Source organism: Stigmatopora argus, chromosome 12 (genome assembly GCF_051989625.1).
Source record: "Stigmatopora argus isolate UIUO_Sarg chromosome 12, RoL_Sarg_1.0, whole genome shotgun sequence".
Lineage (NCBI taxonomy): Eukaryota > Metazoa > Chordata > Actinopteri > Syngnathiformes > Syngnathidae > Stigmatopora > Stigmatopora argus.
This window is the reverse complement of record NC_135398.1, coordinates 2,856,386-2,876,102: the sequence shown is the minus strand read 5'-3', so window position 1 is coordinate 2,876,102 and position 19,717 is coordinate 2,856,386. Positions and strand designations below refer to the sequence as shown.

Sequence of the window (19,717 nt, the reverse complement as noted above, 5' to 3'; positions counted from 1 at the left end):
ACGCTTTCAAGTCGAAAACAACTAACATTTAAATTAAAATTTTAATTTTAATTAATGAATTAGCTCAGATTGAAAGTACGTTTAAAAGTTACTTGTTTTTGACTTTTAAAAGTATTCAAGCACATACATCCGTCGATTCCGGATGTGACGTACAATGGCGTCACTGAGACAATGCGGAAGCGGCGAATTCAAAACCAAACGGTTTTTTTACGCCGTGGCCTATTTTTCATTAAAAATAATGACCTTTGAAAAAGTAATTACTTTCAGCCGCGTTGTTCATGGCCTCCTTTCTGAAATCATAACCCCGTTGTCGACCTAACTGTCTGCCCTACTTGACCTACTATGACCGTCTATTATTTCGATAAATCTAAATCGCTCGATTCTTGGGTGACGTACGATACGTGTGTGGTTGTAAATGTTTTCAATTCTAGTCCCTGGTTATGGACGAAAAGGAAATAAGTCTCATCGATCAGAATATTTCAAGGTAAGTTGCTTTGTTTTTCTCCAACTCAAATTTACAGTAGTTGAGGAAACGCTAGTACCAAACCCTAACACTAGTCGGGCGCTTTAATGTTACGACAGAATAAGTGCATACGTACGTATTGTTTAAAAAAGTGCAGTCAAGTGTATTTTGTTATTGTAATTTACTTAACTGATGAAGCCACCAGTCAATTTTTTTTTTTTAAAGACTCGGGAAATCGCGATTCTTTTGGCATGTTCATTAATATTTTGTATGGGATTTTATGGTCTAGGGATATACTAATGTATATTAATGAACACATCTAATCTTAATACAAACATTTTTCTATTGGCTTCATTTTTTTGATCTTATGACCTTTTTCTTTTTTGTGGGGGCATTTATATGCCATCTTTTTACAGTAGTCTATAGTTTTCTTTTTTGCCCGTCTATTTTGTCGACTTAAAATTCCCCTCCTTACACTCTTGTTATTGTTGATCAGAGAAAAAGGAATGTGTCTTGTTCTCTTGTAGCTTACTGGATGTCCCCCTGCATCCCACCATCACTTCGCTCAATCTGCATTGCAATGGCATTTCCAGAATCGAGGGCCTGTCATCGATGTGGCTCCTGAGACACTTGGACCTCTCCTCCAATTGCATTGCCAAGATTGAAGGTCTCAGCACTCTCACAGCCCTGAGGACTTTAAATTTATCCTGCAATGTCATAGCCAAGGTTGAGGGTAAGACCGACTGAATGGAGTGCTTTTATTGTCATTATACAAGTGTAACGAGATGTAAAGCTTCACCACAAAGTGAACAAATAACAACAAACAAAGAATCACCTAATAATACATGAATAATCAATAAATACTAAATAATTAAGCAAGAACAAAAATAATAAATAAATAATCAATAAATACATAGTCAACAACATTAGATAACATAAATAAGTAGTCAACATAAATAAGTAGTCAACATAAATAAGTAGTCAACATAAGTAAGTAGTCAACATAAGTAAGTAGTCAACATAAGTAAGTAGTCAACATAAGTAAGTAGTCGACATAAGTAAGTAGTCGACATAAGTGGGTGGTCAACATAAGTGGGTGGTCAACATAAGTGGGTGGTCAACATAAGTGGGTAGTCAACATAAGTGGGTAGTCAACATAAGTGGGTAGTCAACATAAGTGGGTAGTCAACATAAGTGGGTAGTCAACATAAGTGGGTAGTCAACATAAGTGGGTAGTCAACATAAGTAAGTAGTCAACATAAGTAAGTAGTCAACATAAGTAAGTAGTCATCATAAGTAAGTACCTGGATTAATGTCATCTTTCATGCTAAAAATATATCGGGATATAAACTTGCTAGTGTTTTTAAATCAATTTAAGGTAAGTGAAATGGATAAGAACATAAGATCAGCAACAAAAATAAATCTATATACATGAATGTTGTGTGTTGTATTCTAATATGTCTGATTGAAAGTGATTTAGATGTGGTGGTTTCTGTTTGTATTGAATGCAGGGATGTTTTCAAGAGCCAATCGTGGTGCTTCACTTCCACTTTTCCACTGCTGCTTTTTTTAATAGCTTTTCTTTTTTTTTGTGACCCTCAGGATTGAACGGCCTTGTGAATTTAACAAGGTTAGACTTGTCCTTCAATCAGATAAACGACCTCAGCGGTGAGTTCATTGGGGACTTTCCAGGACCCCAATTGTCTTCTATCGGCAGTCGCGGTGATTGCCATGTGCCCGCCAGGCCTGCTGCATCTCCACGGCCCCGGGCGCAGACTCAAGCACCTCAGTCTCCATAGCAACCGCCTGAGCAGCCTCAAACAACTCTTGCAGTGCCTGCTGGGATTGCAGGGCTTGAGAGAGGTGCTTTTGAGCCACGGCGGAAAGGACAACCCGCTGTGTGCCACTCCAGGTGAGACCGTGACCGGCATTCCGATACGTTGGATCAAAATAAATAAATACAAATGTGCCAAAATCAATCCGAAAAAAAGCTTTGGAATCCCTCTGTTGCAGGTTACCATAAGATTGTGATGCAGTCGCTCCCGCAATTGGCGCTTCTGGATGGCGTGGATCGTCTGGGACAGCTGTCCCATTATATGACGGATAGTCCAGGTGACGTTCCTGGGCTGGAGAACTACGTGGACCTCCTCCTGCTCTCAGATGGTTGCCCCAGTGAACCGGTGAGTTTGGCTATCCCTGCTTTTTTTTGTAAATAGGCTGAAAAAAAGGCAAACTGGATTGGACTTCTATCTTTGTCAATGAGCGAATGCTTTAAATTTAATTTTTGACCTCTGAAAATGACATGATTGGGTTGATTTCCCAGCACATCCTCAGATGAGGGACATTATTTGTTTATTATTTATTGGTGATTTATTAGTTTGTTTGTTGTTGTGTTTGTGCACTTTGTGGTGAAGCTTTAAATGTCATTATACTTGTAAAATGGCAATAACAAGCATTCAATTCAATGAATGCTTTTATTGTCATTATACAAGTATTAGATTTGAAGGTTGGCTAAAAAGTGCAGAAATAACAACAACAAACAAACAGACAAATAAATAATAAATAAATAGTAAGAATAAATAAGTAGTCAACATAAGTCGTCGCAAATAAATAAGTCGGGACGTGCACAAAAAGCAACAACAAACAAACAAACAAACAGACAAATAAATAATCAATAAATAGTAAGAATAACTAATCAATAAATAAGTTGTCAACATAAATCGGCGCAAATAAATAGGTAGGGAAGTGCACAAAAAGCAACTACAAACAAACAAGCGAACAGATCAATAATCAATAAATAATAATAGTAAATAAATCATCAATAAAGGATTCGTGGAAATAACAACAAACAAACAGACAAATTAATAATCAATAAATAGTAAGAATGAATAATCAATAAATAAGTAGTCAACAAAGTCGTCGCAAATAAATAAGTCGGGAAGTGCACAAAAAGCAACAGCAAACAAACAGACAAATAAATAATCAATAAATAGTAAGAATAACTAATCAATAAATAAGTTGTCAACATAAATCGGTGCAAATAAATAAGTAGGGAAGTGCACAAAAAGCAACTACAAACAAACAAGCGAACAGATAAATAATCAATCAATAAAGGATACGTGCTAGTTATTTGCAAGGATTGCTATTGAATTGCAATGAGAAGTATTGCATCTTTAAGTAAGAAATGATAATAATCTTCATATACTAGTTTCATCTATACTTAAAGTTTTTCTCTCTTTTTTTTAAGGATACTTTTGTGACCCTGCCCAGTATCAGGGATGCCTTCGCCAATCAAGTCGCCCGGACGCCATCTGTTCATGAAGAGAGGGTGAAGAAACTGGAGCAGCAGGTGTCCCGCCTTGTTCAGCAGGTGCTTTCTTTTTAATGCCGCACACTCCAATTCCAAAATAATTGAGTTCCACCTCAAGATGTCCCCGTCGCATATTTTGGCTCCCTCTTCCAGTCAGAGTAGTAATCTCATAACTTAATATAAATGTAAATAACCCTTGGGCTGCCCAATGCTGGCGGGATTTGTGCTTCCAAAAAAAAATGCATTTTACTTCCAATCTCCTTCTTTTGCGTCAGAATTTCACGTTGGGGAGACCATTTCCCATCCAGATTATTAGCTTTCTCAGATCATTTCCATATTTATTATGAATCCTTTTTTTTTTCAAGAAAAATGAAGACTTTTTGGAGTTTAGAAGCCGAAAAAAAGTCAGTTTCTTTGCATTAGAACCGCTTTTTGATTTTGATTTTTTACTTAAATGCTCTTTGTTCAGCAAAACTGAACTGGTGTAAATATAAATATGTAGTGTACAGCACTACCACTTTGTGTAGTGTAAACTCAAAATTGATTGGACGTCTGAAAATCACACGATGGGGCAAGATTTCTCCGATAGCACCTGGGGCTTGAGTTACGAGTCACTTCAACTCAACTTTATTTATACAGCCGTTTGATAACACACACACACGACAGACCAAAAGCTTCCCAATATTATTTTCCTCAGGCATCTGCAAGACACGAGCCCAGCCAGGCGACGACAAATGTGCGGAAAACCGCGGATCGCGGAGACTGCACGTCAGAGACCGATTGTGACAGCGGGAAGGAAAACGGCGCTGGTTCCGTCGCTCCCAAATCTCATAAAGCCGTGGTGATGCGAACAAGCAAGCGCTCATGCGGGTGACTTACTCATTTTGTTTATTTAGTCCTCCTTTCCAAACTCTGTTCACTCTTTTACCAAATATTCTGACTACAAATTTTTACAGTATTCCCCCGTTTTTTGCGTTTTTTGCGCTTTCGCAGATTTCGCGGTACACAGAGAAAAATGGGGGACTACCTTTAGACCGTAAAATATTTCCGCAGTAGTTTTCCGACTTTCGCCGTGCCCCGCAAAATTCGGGGAAAAAAACGTAACTAACGAGGGAATATTGTACTAATATTTGTCGGTTTTATGGTTTAATATTTTTTATTATTGTTGCAATAGCCTGTGTTTTTGTTTTTTATATATATGTGTGTATATATATATATATATATATATATATATATATATATATATATATATATATATATATATATATACACACACATAGTAAACAAATAAGTATATATATATATATACACACACACGTGTATATATATATATATACACGTGTGTATATATATACACGTGTATGTGTATATATATATATATATATATATATATATATATATATATATATATATATATATATACATGTATAAAACATAAATACCACAAAATGCAAAAAAATAATACAGCAGAAATGTTGCAAAGGTACAGGGAAAAAAAATATGTATATGAAAAAAGAAATAAAAAATGAAGAAACTGTTGTTTCTTCTTTTTTTTTTTTTGCTTCTTTTTTTCCTACTTCAAATGTCCTTTCTCATCAAATTCAATCCATTCCAACTTGTTTTGGAGCGCAGCGATCACGAGAATCCAAAGCCGAGGGTCACCAAGCCCACCGTGAGGTGGGCTTCTACCATCACCAAAGGGGGCGCCGACGCACCAGGGACCACGAGGAGGTTCACGCAGAGAGGCGGCAAGGAGCCAATCGATGCCAAAAGCAAGTCCGGCGAGGAGGAAACCTATAAGGTAAATAGTGTTTCCCTTTATCTGTCTTAGATTTGGACTCTCTCCTGTCTATATTTGCTCCAGGCCATTTTAGAGGAGCGGGACCAGGAGAGGGAAAGACGCTGGAAGGCCGAGCAGGTCGTCACAAAGCTGACGGACGAGCTCAAGTGCCTCAAGACTAAGGTCAGCGAGGAGAAAGACCTGCAAAGTATGGCCATGCACACCACCGACAGGTACGACGCAACATCAGATGTTTTTTTTTTTTCCTCGCTCTGGCCACACCCACAACACGGGAAATCCTTTCAACAATATCCGATCATGGGAAATGAGCTGGTTTTCATCATTAAAACTAACCTCAATTATCGTGTGAAGCCTTTTGTAACTGGAATCATGACACGCTAGGTTTTATTTAGACATTTTTTTCCTTTGGGCATTACCGTATTTTCCCGACTATAAGTCATAGTGTGGCTGGGCCTGCTACGTATGTTTTTTTTTCCCCCCTCTATTGATCACCGACAGCCTTTTATGTTGTTGTTGGTTTTTTTTTAAACTGTAAAACTTTTTTGTTAAAATGCCTATTTCGCCAGTTGTTCTCCATTTTATTATCCGTAAACACATACTTCTTGGCTTCTCATCAAATGAAAATTACTACCCTCCCAAAAATGCGACTTCAAATCCAGTGCGACATTCTCCAGGCTTAAAGACTTGCTGCTGAAGGAGCGGTCGACACGTTGCGAGCTGGAGAGACGCGTGGAACAGCTGGACGGGAGATGCCGCTCACTGAGCCAGCAGCTGGAGCAGGCGCGCTCGGGCGAAGAGCGTCACGAGCACAAGATACGGCAACTGGAGGAAGACATTGCCCACGGGGAGGCGCTGCAGGCTCGTCAGCAGGCGCATGAGGTATGTCGCCACTCGCCGAACGAATATTTAGCGCCCAGGCCTACAGCAGGAACACTTCCATTTCCAACATTTTTCACCCGTTTCCCATCGTCAAAAAAAATGATGCGATCGGGCCCGATCACCCATGTTGACTACTACTTATTTATTTATTATGTTGACTACTACTTATTTGTTTACTATGTTGACTACTACTTATTTATTATGTTGACTACTACTTATTTGTTTACTATGTTGACTACTACATATTTGTTTACTATGTTGACTACTACTTATTTATTTATTATGTTGACTACTACTTATTTGTTTACTATGTTGACTACTACATATTTGTTTACTATGTTGACTACTACTTATTTGTTTACTATGTTGACTACTACTTATTTGTTTACTATGTTGACTACTACTTATTTGTTTACTATGTTGACTACTACTTTTATTCTTTTACTATGTTGACTACTACTTTTATTCTTTTACTATGTTGACTACTTATTTTTTTTACTATGTTGCTTACTACTTATTTATTATGTTGACTACTACTTATTTGTTTACTATGTTGACTACTACTTATTTGTTTACTATGTTGATTACTACTTATTTATTATGTTGACTACTACTTATTTGTTTACTATGTTGACTACTACTTATTGTTTACTATGTTGACTACTACTTATTTATTATGTTGCCTACTACTTATTTGTTTACTATGTTGACTACTACTTATTTATTATGTTGAGTACTACTTAATGCATTACTTATTTGTTAGGTTATTTATCTGTTTATTTGTTTGTTGTTATTTGTGCACTTCCCTACTTAGGTTGTGGACTACTTATTTATTATGTGACTACTTATTTATTGTCATTATTTATGGGTTATTTATTTGTCTGTTTGTTTGTTGTTGTTATTTGTGGGCTTTGTGGTGAAGCTTTAAATCTCCCTATACTTGTGTAATGACAATAAAAGCATTCAATTCAATTCAACTCTTTCAGATGAAGCGTCAGCAGGAACTGGAGAACGAAGTGGCGACCCTGAAGCGCGAGTTGGACATCCAGAAAACCAAAGTGCAGCAGCTGCAAGAATTGCTAGCGTGCCGAGAGCAAGAACACAGGTGTTTTTTTTTTAATACGACAACAACTCACATATTTTATCAAGGACGGTAGTCTCCAAAATCGGCATTCGGCAACACGCTACCATTCGTATGTGTCCGTAGAAAGCAGCTGGAGATGCGGCTTCAGCCGGGCGGGATGGACTTCCAAACAGTCTTGGCGAAAGAACTGGCGTCCGAGAGGCAAGCTCTCTCTCGCAGGGAGTCCGAGTCGAAGGACAAGGTGGAGGAGAGCAAGAAGGCGTACGTGGCCCTGGAGGACGAATTCCGGCTGGCGCTCACCATGGAGGCTGCGCGCTTCAATGAGGTTTGACGACAGATGTAACGCAAACGTGTCACGACTACGAAAAAAAGTACTGTATTTTCTTGCATATACGCCGTATTTGTCGCTAAAAAAATGATGACTGAATCGAGGGTATAGCTTATATGCGCACAAATTAGACTTGACATGCACAAAATGCCATAACGCAAGACAATATGGCCAATACGGTCATTTATTTCAAAATAGAGAAAAGATAAACTGATTAAACGCTTAACAAAATTTATTTTGATGCACGTCTATGGATGAAATTCAAGAAGAAGAAAAAAACGTGTCTTGCATAAAAGGTTAGGTTGAAAAAAACTCACTTGAGCCTGCCATTGCTCGCTCAGGGCGCCGCCATCTTACCCAAGGATGACAAACTATACCACTATGGACACATTTCCCTGTTGTACTGCTCACGTGACTTCCTTTTTGAATTTGTCTATGTCCAGGCAACCTGCTTTAGGAATGTGCAATCCAGCAATCGATTTATACATTATCTCCGAAATACCACGTGCGATGATTTTTCTTAAGATTTTGCCTTCAAAGTAACACATTTGTACTCCCTATTAAAACCATGAATATGGAGGTGAAAATTGTGAATCAGAGGGCGGCTTATACGAGAGAAATAAAAAAAAATCAACGATTTTAAGGCAATTTTAAGAGTGTGGCTTATACGTGGATCCGGCTTATATGCGAGAAAATGCGGTAACGTGTGAACAACTCATCTAAAGACGTCTTTTCCCCTTTTGCAGTTAAAAAAGGCGTGCGATCAAATGTCAGCCGAGCTGCCAGAGCTGAAATTGACGCTGGCTCAGTCGCAACAGATGGAGAAAAAATCGACCTGCCTGGTGGAGGAGCTCACCAAGCTGGTCAAGGAGCAGAAAAGCCGCATTTCAGAGCTCCACAAAGCCAAGAGAGACGCCTTGGCTGAGTTCAAGGTGGCAAAAAAACAAACAAAATGAATGGCAGTTTTAGGAAGAGAGAGAGAGAGTCGGTTGTTCTCTTCGCAGAGGCGTGCTCAGTCTCTGGAGGCCGATCTGGATCAGGACCGCCGGATGCGTCTTCAACTGGATTCGCTAAAGAAGGACAAAACGCGCCTGTCGTCCCAGCTCGGCGCGCAGGAGTCGGTCATTGACGGCCTCAGGGCGGAGAGGAAGCTTTGGGGGCAGGAGCTTGCTCAGCAAGGTTGGTCAACCATCAGGAACATGATTTAATCACGATTTCGATTGGTTTAATTTGACGGGAAAAATGTGTTGTTGTGTTATTAATAGTAAATGCTGTGGAAGTTACCTTATTCCTCTAAAAATCCAGCTTATGTTTTATTTTTTTTCTCTCTAACCGCCATCAGGTTGGTTGTTTTTTTTTAGGCTATAGTTACCCAAAAAGATGTTATTATGTTACATTGACAGGTGCCTATTTTGTCAGTTGTTCCCTATTTTACTATCACTTGAACTTATGTTCGTTCTTTGTTCCTGATAAATGAAATATAAAAAAAAAACTTCTCGCAAAATTGCAATTTATACTCCAGAATGTTGTTGTTGTTTTTTAGGCTATGGTTATTTAAAAAAAATATTATTATGGTACATTTACAGGTGCCTAATCTGGCTGTTGCTCCCTATTTTACTATTACTTTCAGGTATAATTTTTCCTAATAAATTAAAAATAGTGAGAATTATATATATTTTTTCCCCTTTCATTGGCTATTGAAAAACATGCACTGAAAAGAGATTGTTTTAGTATTCCTATTTGTTTTAGTATTTACTATTACTTGAATTTATGTTTGTTCTTTGTTCCTGATAAATGAAATTTAAGAAAAAACTTCCCCCAAAATTGCAACTTATACTCCAGTATGACTTATGTCTTTTATTTTATTCAGTCTGATCCCACAACAGGTTGGTATGTTATTGTTGTTTTTTAGGCGATACATTTATCCAAAAAACTGTTATTATGGTCCATTTATAGATGACTATTTTGGCTGTTGTTCCCAATTTTACTATTACTTTCAGGTATAATTTTTCCTAATATAATAAAAATAGTGAGAATTATATATTTTTCCCCCTTTCATTGGCTAGTGTGACTTCTAGTGCAAAAACATGCACTGAAAAGAGATTGTTTTAGTATCCCTACTTTTTGTGACAGCTTTGCTTGCAATGGTCATGAAAATGGTGGGAAGAAATGTCCAAAAAATTAGCTCTTTTCTTTTTGAGTTACAGAAAGGAAGACGAATTAGAGAACACAAACTATAATTGCTCTTCCTGGTCGAGGTCATCAAATGCCAAAAGGTTGCATCACTTCCTTGTGTGCATCTTTAACACAGGAGCGTTTCTGGCTCAGGACCGCGGTCGCATGGAGGCCAAGATCGAGGCTTTGGTCGCTCAGGTGGAGGTGCAGAAGAACCAGATGGAGAGAGACAGAGATGCCCTCAAAATCAAAGGCAAAATCATGGAGGATCAGACGGAAACCATCCGCAAACTCAAAGAGGTACGTGAAGTAGGCGTGCGTATGGCAGTAAAGCAAAGACTTGACGCCGCTTGCTTTTCCGCAGAACCTGCAGGAGCGCGACGAGCAGCTCCGCAGACTGCGGGACGACAAGGACCTGGACCAGAAGACCTTCCAGAGGCAGCTGGAGGCCGAGACGTCTCGGGCGTCCGAGCTGGGCCAACGCGTGGAACACCTCGGCCTTCGCAAGGAGGAGCTCAAGCAGCAGTTGGAGGAGAAGATGGACGAGATTGACGAGGTCAAGCGAGCTCACAGGTAAGTTCACAACCTCCATAATCAATTCCTTTTTATGTATTTTTTTCCATGACGCTGATTTTATCATAACAGTAAGTACGTTGGGTATTTTACATTGTGTTATTAGTTTTTTTCCCCTCAAATCACTGGTGATATTTCACGTTTCACTCTGCTGAAAAGAGAGGAAGCACCATTAATACGTTCAAAATAGAGTTGCTATGTTAAGAACTCAAAACAACAAACACGTGGTTTTAGACGGACTTGAAAACAACGTTTTTGAACTGCGTTGCTAAAATCTTGGCACACCACCATCTGAAAATATTTTAATTTAAAATTCTGTCACCGGTTTTTACAAAATAAAGTAATGGTCATCAAAGTTGTATCAACAGACATCAAAGAAACACAAAAAAAGCTATTTCAATAACTCATTTTTCACATCGACCTTACGTCGCTAAAGCGTCAATCTTGTAATCTTACAACAATTTAAATTAATATTACAACATGGTCTTATTGTTCATCATATTTCAATGTCATTCCCATAATATTACGCATTTTGCTCAGAATAGTACAATGTATGACTTTTTTTTTTGCCTATAATTTCCCCCAACACACTTGACCATGTCTATTTCGTTATATTTTTATTATCTATTCTATTTAGGTCTACAATGTATTTTCCTGTGTCTGTATTTTCACCTTCTTGCTACTGCAAAAGAGTGAATTTCCCAAGTACCGGGTGAATGAAGTTTAATCTAATCTAACGACACACCGGTTGGAAAACACTCCCCAAAAAATACTTTGAAAACAAACCCCCAGTTTTCTGTCCGGTTCATGTTTTATTCAACAGCGAGTCCAGTAAAAAGTGGCAGGAGAAGGCTCAGCTACTCACTCAACTGGAGAACCAAGTCAAGCGCATGAAGGACATTTTCGAGAGCAAAGAACGCTCACTCATGGAAGAGAAAGAGCAAGTCAGCGACGCGCACAGGTGCGTTTGCGGCGGCGCGAAAGACGCGCCGCCACGTTCAACGGACGTCCCGTCTCGTTCCTCAGAGCGGCAATGGAGAAGCTGCGCTGCATGGACGATACCTTTCGCATGCAGATCGAGTCCCTCCAGGCGGCTCATCAGGCTGAGCTGCTTCAACTGACAAATGAAAAACACGATCACATAGCTGAGGCCAATCACAAGGTAAGTTACCCATTACGGTGGGTATGAATTTTTTCACAATTTCATACCTGTCAACCTATGCCGATAACTGTAAGTTAGACTTTACACTTTTTCGGTTATTGTAGGTATTCGAAGTGGAGGAAGAGATGCGTCAACTGCTGCTGGAGGTCGACGCCCACAAGAGGATCACTGAAGAGAAAATGAAACGGCTGAATAGTGTACTCAAAGATTTTAAATGGTGACCGATCATGGTGTCTTGTCGATGCAAGAAAATGCCTGGATGGAAGTATCTTTTGAATAAGTAGGTTTTTATTAAATTATTTTGATTTTTTTCAAAGTTAGTCTTTATTATATTCCTGTAAAAAGACTAATTAAATTACCAGAATTATCTCTATTAGATGAGAAAATTTATGTATGAGGCATGGAGCGGGCCTGGAGGACTAAAATAAGTTAAAAGGGAGCTTTAACCACCTCGGCCCAAATATATATAATACATATAATATATTATAAACAAAATGGTCACCAATAATTTTAATGATTTTAAGCTTTATAATAGTCTTCTCATATGTATTGCATTCATTTATTCAGCTTTTTAAAAAAAAATCTAGAAATATTTATGTTTTCAAAATTAGTTTTTTTTTTTTAATCAAACCTGACGACCATTTCTAATCAATCAACCTTAATACGGGGTTTCTAACTCGGAAGTCAAGGGGCACGGTCACGTTTGGGGAGATTAAAAAAAAAAAAGTGTTGTGACCGGAAGGTGGGGCGCTAGTTGCCATGGCAACAGCCGGCGAACCTTCGATTCACTATGAGTGGGGGGGACAGGTAAAATACTAGCGAGGCGTGAACTCTTACAAGAAAGCGTAATGAGGTGAAGTATCCCGTCCGAACTGAAGGAAAGTGACCCCACTAACTTATAATAATATTAAAAATGGATTGTGAAACGACTGGGCCGGTTCGCTCGACGCCGGCTCGCCACGAGAAAAGTTTGGGGCGCCTCACTATCAAGTTTGTAGGTCTGCTCCAAGAGTCCAGTGATGGCGTCCTTGATTTGAAAGTGGTGAGTATATACGTGTGAGTTTTAACTGTGTGGTCCTCTGGAGGTAAGGTGCTTTCTTCGCAACAGATGTGAAACAAAGACCGGCCTGTGTATCCCAAGTCAAAAGCCGGGGCCGGCTGATCAGGTGCACCCTGATTGTGTCTTAACAGCGCCGCCATTGCTTTTTCATGCTAACCAAATAACACTGCCGTTTAAAAGGGTCATTAATACACGTGTGCGTGCGTGGCTGGCTGTGTGTAAACTTGAATTCAACTAAAAATATACAAACATTTACCCAGTAAATTACAAGGTTCTCAAATATGTAAACGTTTACCTCTTATAAATAAAAGGTTCCCAAATATGTAAACGTTTGACCATTAAAAATAGCAGGTTCTTAACTGATGTAGCTAGCTCGCACCACACTTTGTTACGGTAAGTTCAACAAAAGTAATAATGAGATATGAACTATATTTTTGTATGTTATCTTAATTGTTAACTTTAAGTAGAATAATTGTGTTGGTGAAAGTAGTTTTTTCGTGTTTTCTGACAACTTGCAGTCCTTTGTAAGGAATTAAATGCCGGTATTCAAATACATTGGACACATAAGGTCAAATTGACGACAAACACAACATAATTGTGTCATTTAATGTTACTTTGATTTTTTTTTATCATGATGGGCATTAGGATAGGGCATTTAATTTGCCTCATTCTGCGTTTTGGGCAGGTAATTTTCAGTTTTTTTGTAAATTTAGTAGGTATATACTAGGGATGTATCAAGCCTAGTTATTTAATTATTTTTGTCTCGGGAAATTTATAACAATCATTAAATGTGAACTTATTGTTTTCTGCTAGTTATGAATTTGCAATGAAGGATTTTAAATGTTAGAATTAAGTGCTCCTTCCACTTTTTTTTCAAGCAAATTGTACAAAACTATTGTGTCTTGTCATTTTGGTGTTTTTGTGTGTAGATATGCAGTATTTAAAGATGATTGCCAATAATAGTGTATTATTAAAAAGCTAAAGAATAGACCTGTGTGGGAGGGGTTGACCTGCATTTTATTAGTGTTCCCTCTCCTATTTAGCGCCAAACTTTTCTAATGTTTACACTGCAGGCACAATATACCCCTCCTCCCCACTGCCTCCGCCATTGTACAATCCTTTTCTACCAACAGGTTTCGTTTTCTATTTGTACAGCTTAATTTGCCAAATACCGTCTCTTAAAAACCCCCTTTCTCTGATTCCCTCCACCTCAAACATTGTTTGCAAGGTCGTCTCAAGGGTCAGGATGAGGAGATGCGTTATCCCGTTAAAATGCTTTATTGGCACTTGTGTTTGAATCAACAGGCGGCAGACAGCTTGGCAGTGAAGCAAAGAAGGCGTATATACGACATCACCAATGTGTTGGAAGGTGTGGGCTTGATTGAGAAGAAAAACAAAAATGTCATCCAATGGAGGTACTAAAAAAAACATGTGCGGTCGATTGGTCGCTGGTCTTCTGGTCGCCGGTCTTTTGGTCGCCGTCTTTTGGTCGCCCGGACCGTAACAACGGGCGACCAAAAGACCGACGACCAAAAGACCGGCGACAAAACAAGGTAAAACAACACGGTCTGCGCATCAATAAAAGCCAACAATGGCCATGAGCAGTTTCACTGAGCCAACGTGTGTGTATAAGAGTTTGTATGTACATGCGTTGTCCCTTTTAAGAAGCTACGTCAGTCAGGGTCTTAACAAGTTCTCCAACAAAAAAACAATAAAAGTCTGGGAAATTTGGAGCTTTTCTTTAGCCTAATAATTAATAGGGCATTAAGTATGACTAAATAGTCATTCACAGTTTGTATTTAGGGAATTTGAGCAACGATTTAAATGGTAATTATCAATAACCTTCCGGGCGACCAAAAGACCGGCGACCAATCGACCGTGTACCCTCAAAAAAGGGAAAAAATCGTTTTTTTCAGATTTTTTTTTTTTTCATTTACCCATACACATTCTGTCACATTTAGCATGCAATGGAAACTAACAACTAATCATAGGTATCCCCATATGACTGAAAATCTATAAACATACTTTTTAGCCTGGACACTGGGATTTTATTTTCTATTGGTTTTGGACTAATCATTCAAATATGGTTAGAATTCTTTAACTTTATCTCTTTGGTAAACAATGATTAAAAGGTCCACTTGCAAGTATATGTTTAAGCTCCTTTTTTTTGTACTTAATGGCTTGACCTTTTCCAGAGGTGACAACAAGGCGAATCAGAACCAGGAAGTACTTGACCAGCTGAGAGTTCTGCAAGACCAGATCTCTGAGTTAGAGGCACAAGAGAAGGAGCTGGACAAGCAGAAGAGGTGGTTGCAGGAGACCACAGAAGACCTGGACCGTGATCCGATCACAAGCAAATATCCTTTTCTAGTTGGCAGCATGCTGGCCTATAATGGCGTGAGATTCCGTCTTCCATTTTTGCTTACATTAATGTTTTCATGTCATCCATGTTTTTGCTTGGGTTGCCGTTTCAAACACACCCATTTGTTTGACTAACAACTAAAAAAATGGTAGGATTATTATACACTTTCTCGTAAAAAAAAGCATCACTGACCCCTCACAGTTTATTTGGATTGGACGTTTCTCTCCATTAATAGCAGCCATTGAGAAAATGTGTGCAAGTAGCAAGACCAAACTAACATTGATTTTCTCCTTGTTTTTCACTGAGCAATTTGACAAAATCATGCTCTTATACCCCAGGTCTAAATTTATTTTGGTTTCAAAACAAAAACCCCATCTTGATCCTCTTTAACTGAGAACAGAGAAAACGAACGAAAGACGGATTATAACTATAATTGCTATTGTCAGCCTAGCTAATCCCAAATTGCTCCCGGTCTTATTTTTTTTCCAGTTTATTGTCTCAGTGTGTGTTTTATTGTCTACTGCTCTGACCCCCCTCTCACACACCCACACACACATACGTCGTCCCTTGCCATGGCTTGTAATCCTCTTTGCTTAACACTCCCCCACTTATAAATTTGTGACGCATGAGGACATCTGCAATGCCTTCTGTGGCAACACTCTCCTCGCTGTCGTGGCTCCATCTGGGACGCAGCTGGAGGTGCTGCTACCAGAAAAGGTATTAACATTGAACACTACGAATATTGAGGCCATATTTCCGAGGAAAATAAATAATTAAGATCAAAGATGATACCAGTAGAATAAAACAACCATGATTTTAGGATCACGAGTCGCTACTCTGTCTCATCCAGGGTGTTTTATACGTAGATTATAGAAATAAAATATCTTCCAGAATAAAAAAAATATTGTATGTTTTTCAGAATTCATAGTACCACTAGTCAAACTGAAAATAATCAAATAAATAATAATAAATAAGTCATAAATATGCTAATTTACAATCCTTAGACTTAGCATATAAGAAATCTTCCTTTCAAATATAGTGTTTTTTTATTTTTATTCAACTTTCTTTTCAGACAAACTCAATTTTTTTTCTTACTGTATTTTAGACCGGTCAGATTGGTCGTAACAACTATCAAGTGAACCTGCGTAGTAAGATAGGTCACGCTCAAATAACAATAATAAAAAAGTCATAAATATGCTAATTTACAATCCTTAGACTTAGCATATATGAAATCTTCCTTTCAAATATATATTTTTTATTTTTATTCATCTTTCTTTTCAGACAAACTCATTCTTTTTCTTACTGTATTTTAGACTGGTCAGACTGGTCGTAACAACTATCAAGTGAACCTGCGTAGCAAGATAGCCCCAATAAAGGTCACGCTCATCAACCGGGACCCGGACTGCGGCATGCCGGTGGTCTTCCCCGTGCCCCCCACCGATGTGCTGACGCCCTCCCCGGGTCTGTCACTCAGCCCGCAATGGACGCCCTCCTCCACGCCCGTCCACTCCTCCGATTCCAGCACCACGGCGTCCTCCTTCTGTAGCCAGGAATCGCTCGGCTCAGACCAGAAAATTGCCCCGATGAGCCAAGACGCCAATCTGTGGCAAGCGTCTTCTCAGGCGCACATGGGTGAGAACCGAAAGTACAGTCGTACCTCTCCTTACCAAATTAATTGGTTCCAGAACTTTTTTCGTAACATGAATATTTCGTAAGTAGAGCAGTACTTTATATGTAAATTCCATAATTCGTTCCACGGTCCTCAAAAAACTAACAACTCAACCCTTTAAAAATGACCAGGATCCCAATTTTGTATGAAAGATACGAGAAACAGACAAAAATGAAATAAAATTATTTATTAATGTAATTAAATGAATAACAAGCATACAAAAATGTATTCTATTTGTACAGTAGTACAACAATTCTAAGCATGAAGCAGTATTTTAAAATCATTTTAAAATTATGCTTCATGCTTAGAAAAAATTTAAGTGAAATTTTTTTGCGAGGTAGTCCGGAGTCCCAGAGTTTGCGTTGCATTTCCGGAGAAACTATTTGAAATTCCAAAAACGTATTCTATTCGTACAGTAGTACAACCATTCTAAGCATGAAGCAGTATTTTAATAATCATTTTGAAATTATGCTTCATGCTTAGAAAAAAAATAAGTGACATTTTTTGGGGAGGTAGTCCGAAGTCCCAGAGTTTGCGTTGCATTTCCGGAGAAACTCTTTGAAATTCCGAGGTAGTTGGCCGCCCTGAAAATGTAATGTCTGATTTGATTTTGCACTTTCTCCCTCTGTCTCGCAGAACGATCTTATCAGCCGATAACCACGGTGGATCTGGAACAGATGGACCTGGCTAGTTCCAAGTTCCAGTCGGTATTGGATATGAGTAACCCACCGTGGCACAACAGTGTCGGGGAGCTAATGAAGGATGACAGAGATAGCACAGGTGCTTTTTGTTTTAGCTGAATGAAAGATGATAAAAAAAACATGGAATTTAACATACTTAGCCATTTGAACTGCGTACGATCGCCGCCTGTCCGTCTCAGGTAAATTGGATTCAAAGTCAATTGTCGTCATTGGCACTGAAACGTGATCATTCCTAGCCCGCCCTCACAGTTTAAACGGATTCCACGTCTATTGACGTCAATGGGAGGAGCCAGTCTGTGATGTTCACCTTTTTGAAAAGGTACATTTTTACAACCCAATGTTTTTTTTTTGTAGAAGCTGTTGACTTTATTGATGAGCTGATGTCTACTGATGGTAAGCATTTTCAAGGTGAGATACAGGATTCTCATTGTTTTGAAAATATAGCAACTTTAATCACAAAAAAGACTTTGATCAGTCATTAGAAAAAGTTTTAAGATTTTAAAAAAAATATATAATTGTATTGAAAAGTGAAGTGTCATTTTGCTAAATTTTTCTCAACAAAAAAAGCTTACTGTGTTTACTCCAGTGGCGGTCCGTGCATTTTGGGGTAGCGCCTTCTATCGGAATCAATCCAATTTTATGGCTATAAAACCTCTACAGCAGCTACAGCTGCGACACATAAAAAATCATCAATAAAAACCTCATACAATTGAAATATTATTTAGGAATATAGCCATATTTTACTCACCAAAAATCATTTTTAACTGTACACAATATCCATCCTCCTTTCTTTCCTCCTTTTCTATCGGGATCGAAGCTAATGCTGAAAGTCGAGCCTCTCCTGTCGTGTTTCTGACATAGTCCGTCTTGAAAATGGCTTTAAATCAACACAACAATATATTTGCTTGTGCAGCTTGCTCCAAATACAGTTTGGTAGCTCTTTGTAGTTAGCGCACTGAAAATGGCGCACACACCCTTTTCCCGGCTGTAACAGGCTTGCTAGCTTCGGAGTTGACCGCCCTTTCTTAATTATGTCCATTTTTTTCTGGAAAAGTCAGTCTGGAAAATAGCTTTGTGAGCAAATCTGCAACCAAATCCATTTGTTTTTACTCTGTCGGCCATTGTGGGTGGAGTTTGCGATCTCTGGCTGCCTCACTATGGCTTTGGCCCGCCTACTCTCTATAGCTAGCCAATCATAGTTGGTGAAAGCAATGACGTATCACAGCCGGCAAAATGCCAATCCCTGCGAAAAAGCATCGTGGTGTTGCCAACTCGAAATCTGATTGGTTAAAAGCAACAGTCTTGTTTAATGCAGCAGAGCCCGCAGAACTGATTGTGAAGGCTTTGAGGCAGATTTCTGATCCTGGCAACAAATAATGGCTGAAATGTGATTGGTTAAATGCTTCAATATGAAAACACACATCTGGAAGCAGTGCAACCAGGGGGAAAAGCAATGAAAGGAAGCTAACAGACCATTTGGAATAATGACGGCCCGCCACTGATTTACTCGCATATAAGCCTCATCATAATTTTAGTTTTTCCTTCAAAATAGCAGCCCCCACTCCTCACTTGTACTGTTTTATTTTTCTTGAATATCCTTTTCTCAACTGTATCCATCTTTGTGTTGTGTGCAATCAAATTTTCAGACTACAGCTTCACCCTCGACGACGGCGCCGGAGTGTGTGACCTGTTTGACGTCCAGGTCCTCAACTACTAAGAGATGAAGTTTAGGGAGTACACTTTTCCCTTTCTTTCTTTGTATTGACATGCTTTGGTCTTTACGGTCGTTATTTCTGACTACTACTTTGCCTTATTGAACAACGTTGAACGTTCAAACTGCCCACATATTTAAAAAAAATCACACCTAAAAAAACAGTTGAGAAGTTCACATTATTATTTGTGTTTGAATTTTTAGTATGTTGTGAGTGACATACTCTAATTTATTGTAGCACTGCCGTTTTAGGCTTTGGTGTTTTGCGTTCATTATAGGTTACAGTTTTATATCTTTATTTAAGTAAGTTTATAAAAAAAAACATTTGTTTGATGCCATATTGCCTTATTTGTTACCAGAACGTTTTGTCTCGTGTGGCAATTCATTGCAAGAATTGTTTTCAATTTTTTTCTGTAATAAACTAGTCAAATCACAATTT

At 38.6% G+C, this 19,717-nt stretch overlaps 3 protein-coding genes across 4 annotated transcripts in view; all 3 read left to right on the top strand.

The window, feature by feature from the left end:
- The window catches only part of LOC144086304 (RNA-binding Raly-like protein), a 51,156-nt gene extending 50,077 nt beyond the window's left edge, over positions 1-1,079 (top strand). Inside the window, exon 11 of the mRNA XM_077616215.1 lies at positions 991-1,079. The gene's annotated coding sequence lies outside the window, so the exon portion shown is untranslated. The remainder of the gene's footprint in view (positions 1-990) is intronic.
- On the top strand, positions 265-14,248 carry lrrcc1 (leucine rich repeat and coiled-coil centrosomal protein 1). Its single transcript, XM_077616203.1, has 20 exons — positions 265-484; positions 991-1,196; positions 2,066-2,131; positions 2,208-2,375; positions 2,477-2,643; positions 3,711-3,833; positions 4,471-4,643; positions 5,406-5,574; positions 5,638-5,786; positions 6,249-6,453; positions 7,440-7,558; positions 7,661-7,862; positions 8,612-8,797; positions 8,870-9,044; positions 10,177-10,340; positions 10,405-10,613; positions 11,437-11,574; positions 11,640-11,775; positions 11,880-12,055; positions 14,141-14,248. The coding sequence occupies exons 1-19, from the start codon at positions 441-443 to the stop codon at positions 11,994-11,996; spliced, it is 2,916 nt and encodes a 971-aa protein (XP_077472329.1). The 5' UTR covers positions 265-440; the 3' UTR covers positions 11,997-12,055; positions 14,141-14,248.
- Positions 12,086-19,714, top strand: e2f5 (E2F transcription factor 5). 2 transcript variants are annotated; one of them, XM_077616209.1, is made up of 8 exons: positions 12,086-12,817; positions 14,141-14,250; positions 15,031-15,192; positions 15,806-15,914; positions 16,511-16,829; positions 17,503-17,646; positions 17,922-17,960; positions 19,214-19,714. In XM_077616209.1, exons 1-8 carry the CDS (start codon positions 12,689-12,691, stop codon positions 19,282-19,284), a joined length of 1,083 nt encoding a protein of 360 aa, XP_077472335.1. In that variant the 5' UTR covers positions 12,086-12,688; the 3' UTR covers positions 19,285-19,714. The 2 variants fall into 2 exon arrangements, with proteins under 2 accessions (XP_077472335.1, XP_077472334.1); XM_077616208.1 differs by having other exon boundaries at positions 17,922-17,975.
- Positions 19,715-19,717: the final 3 nt, after the last annotated feature.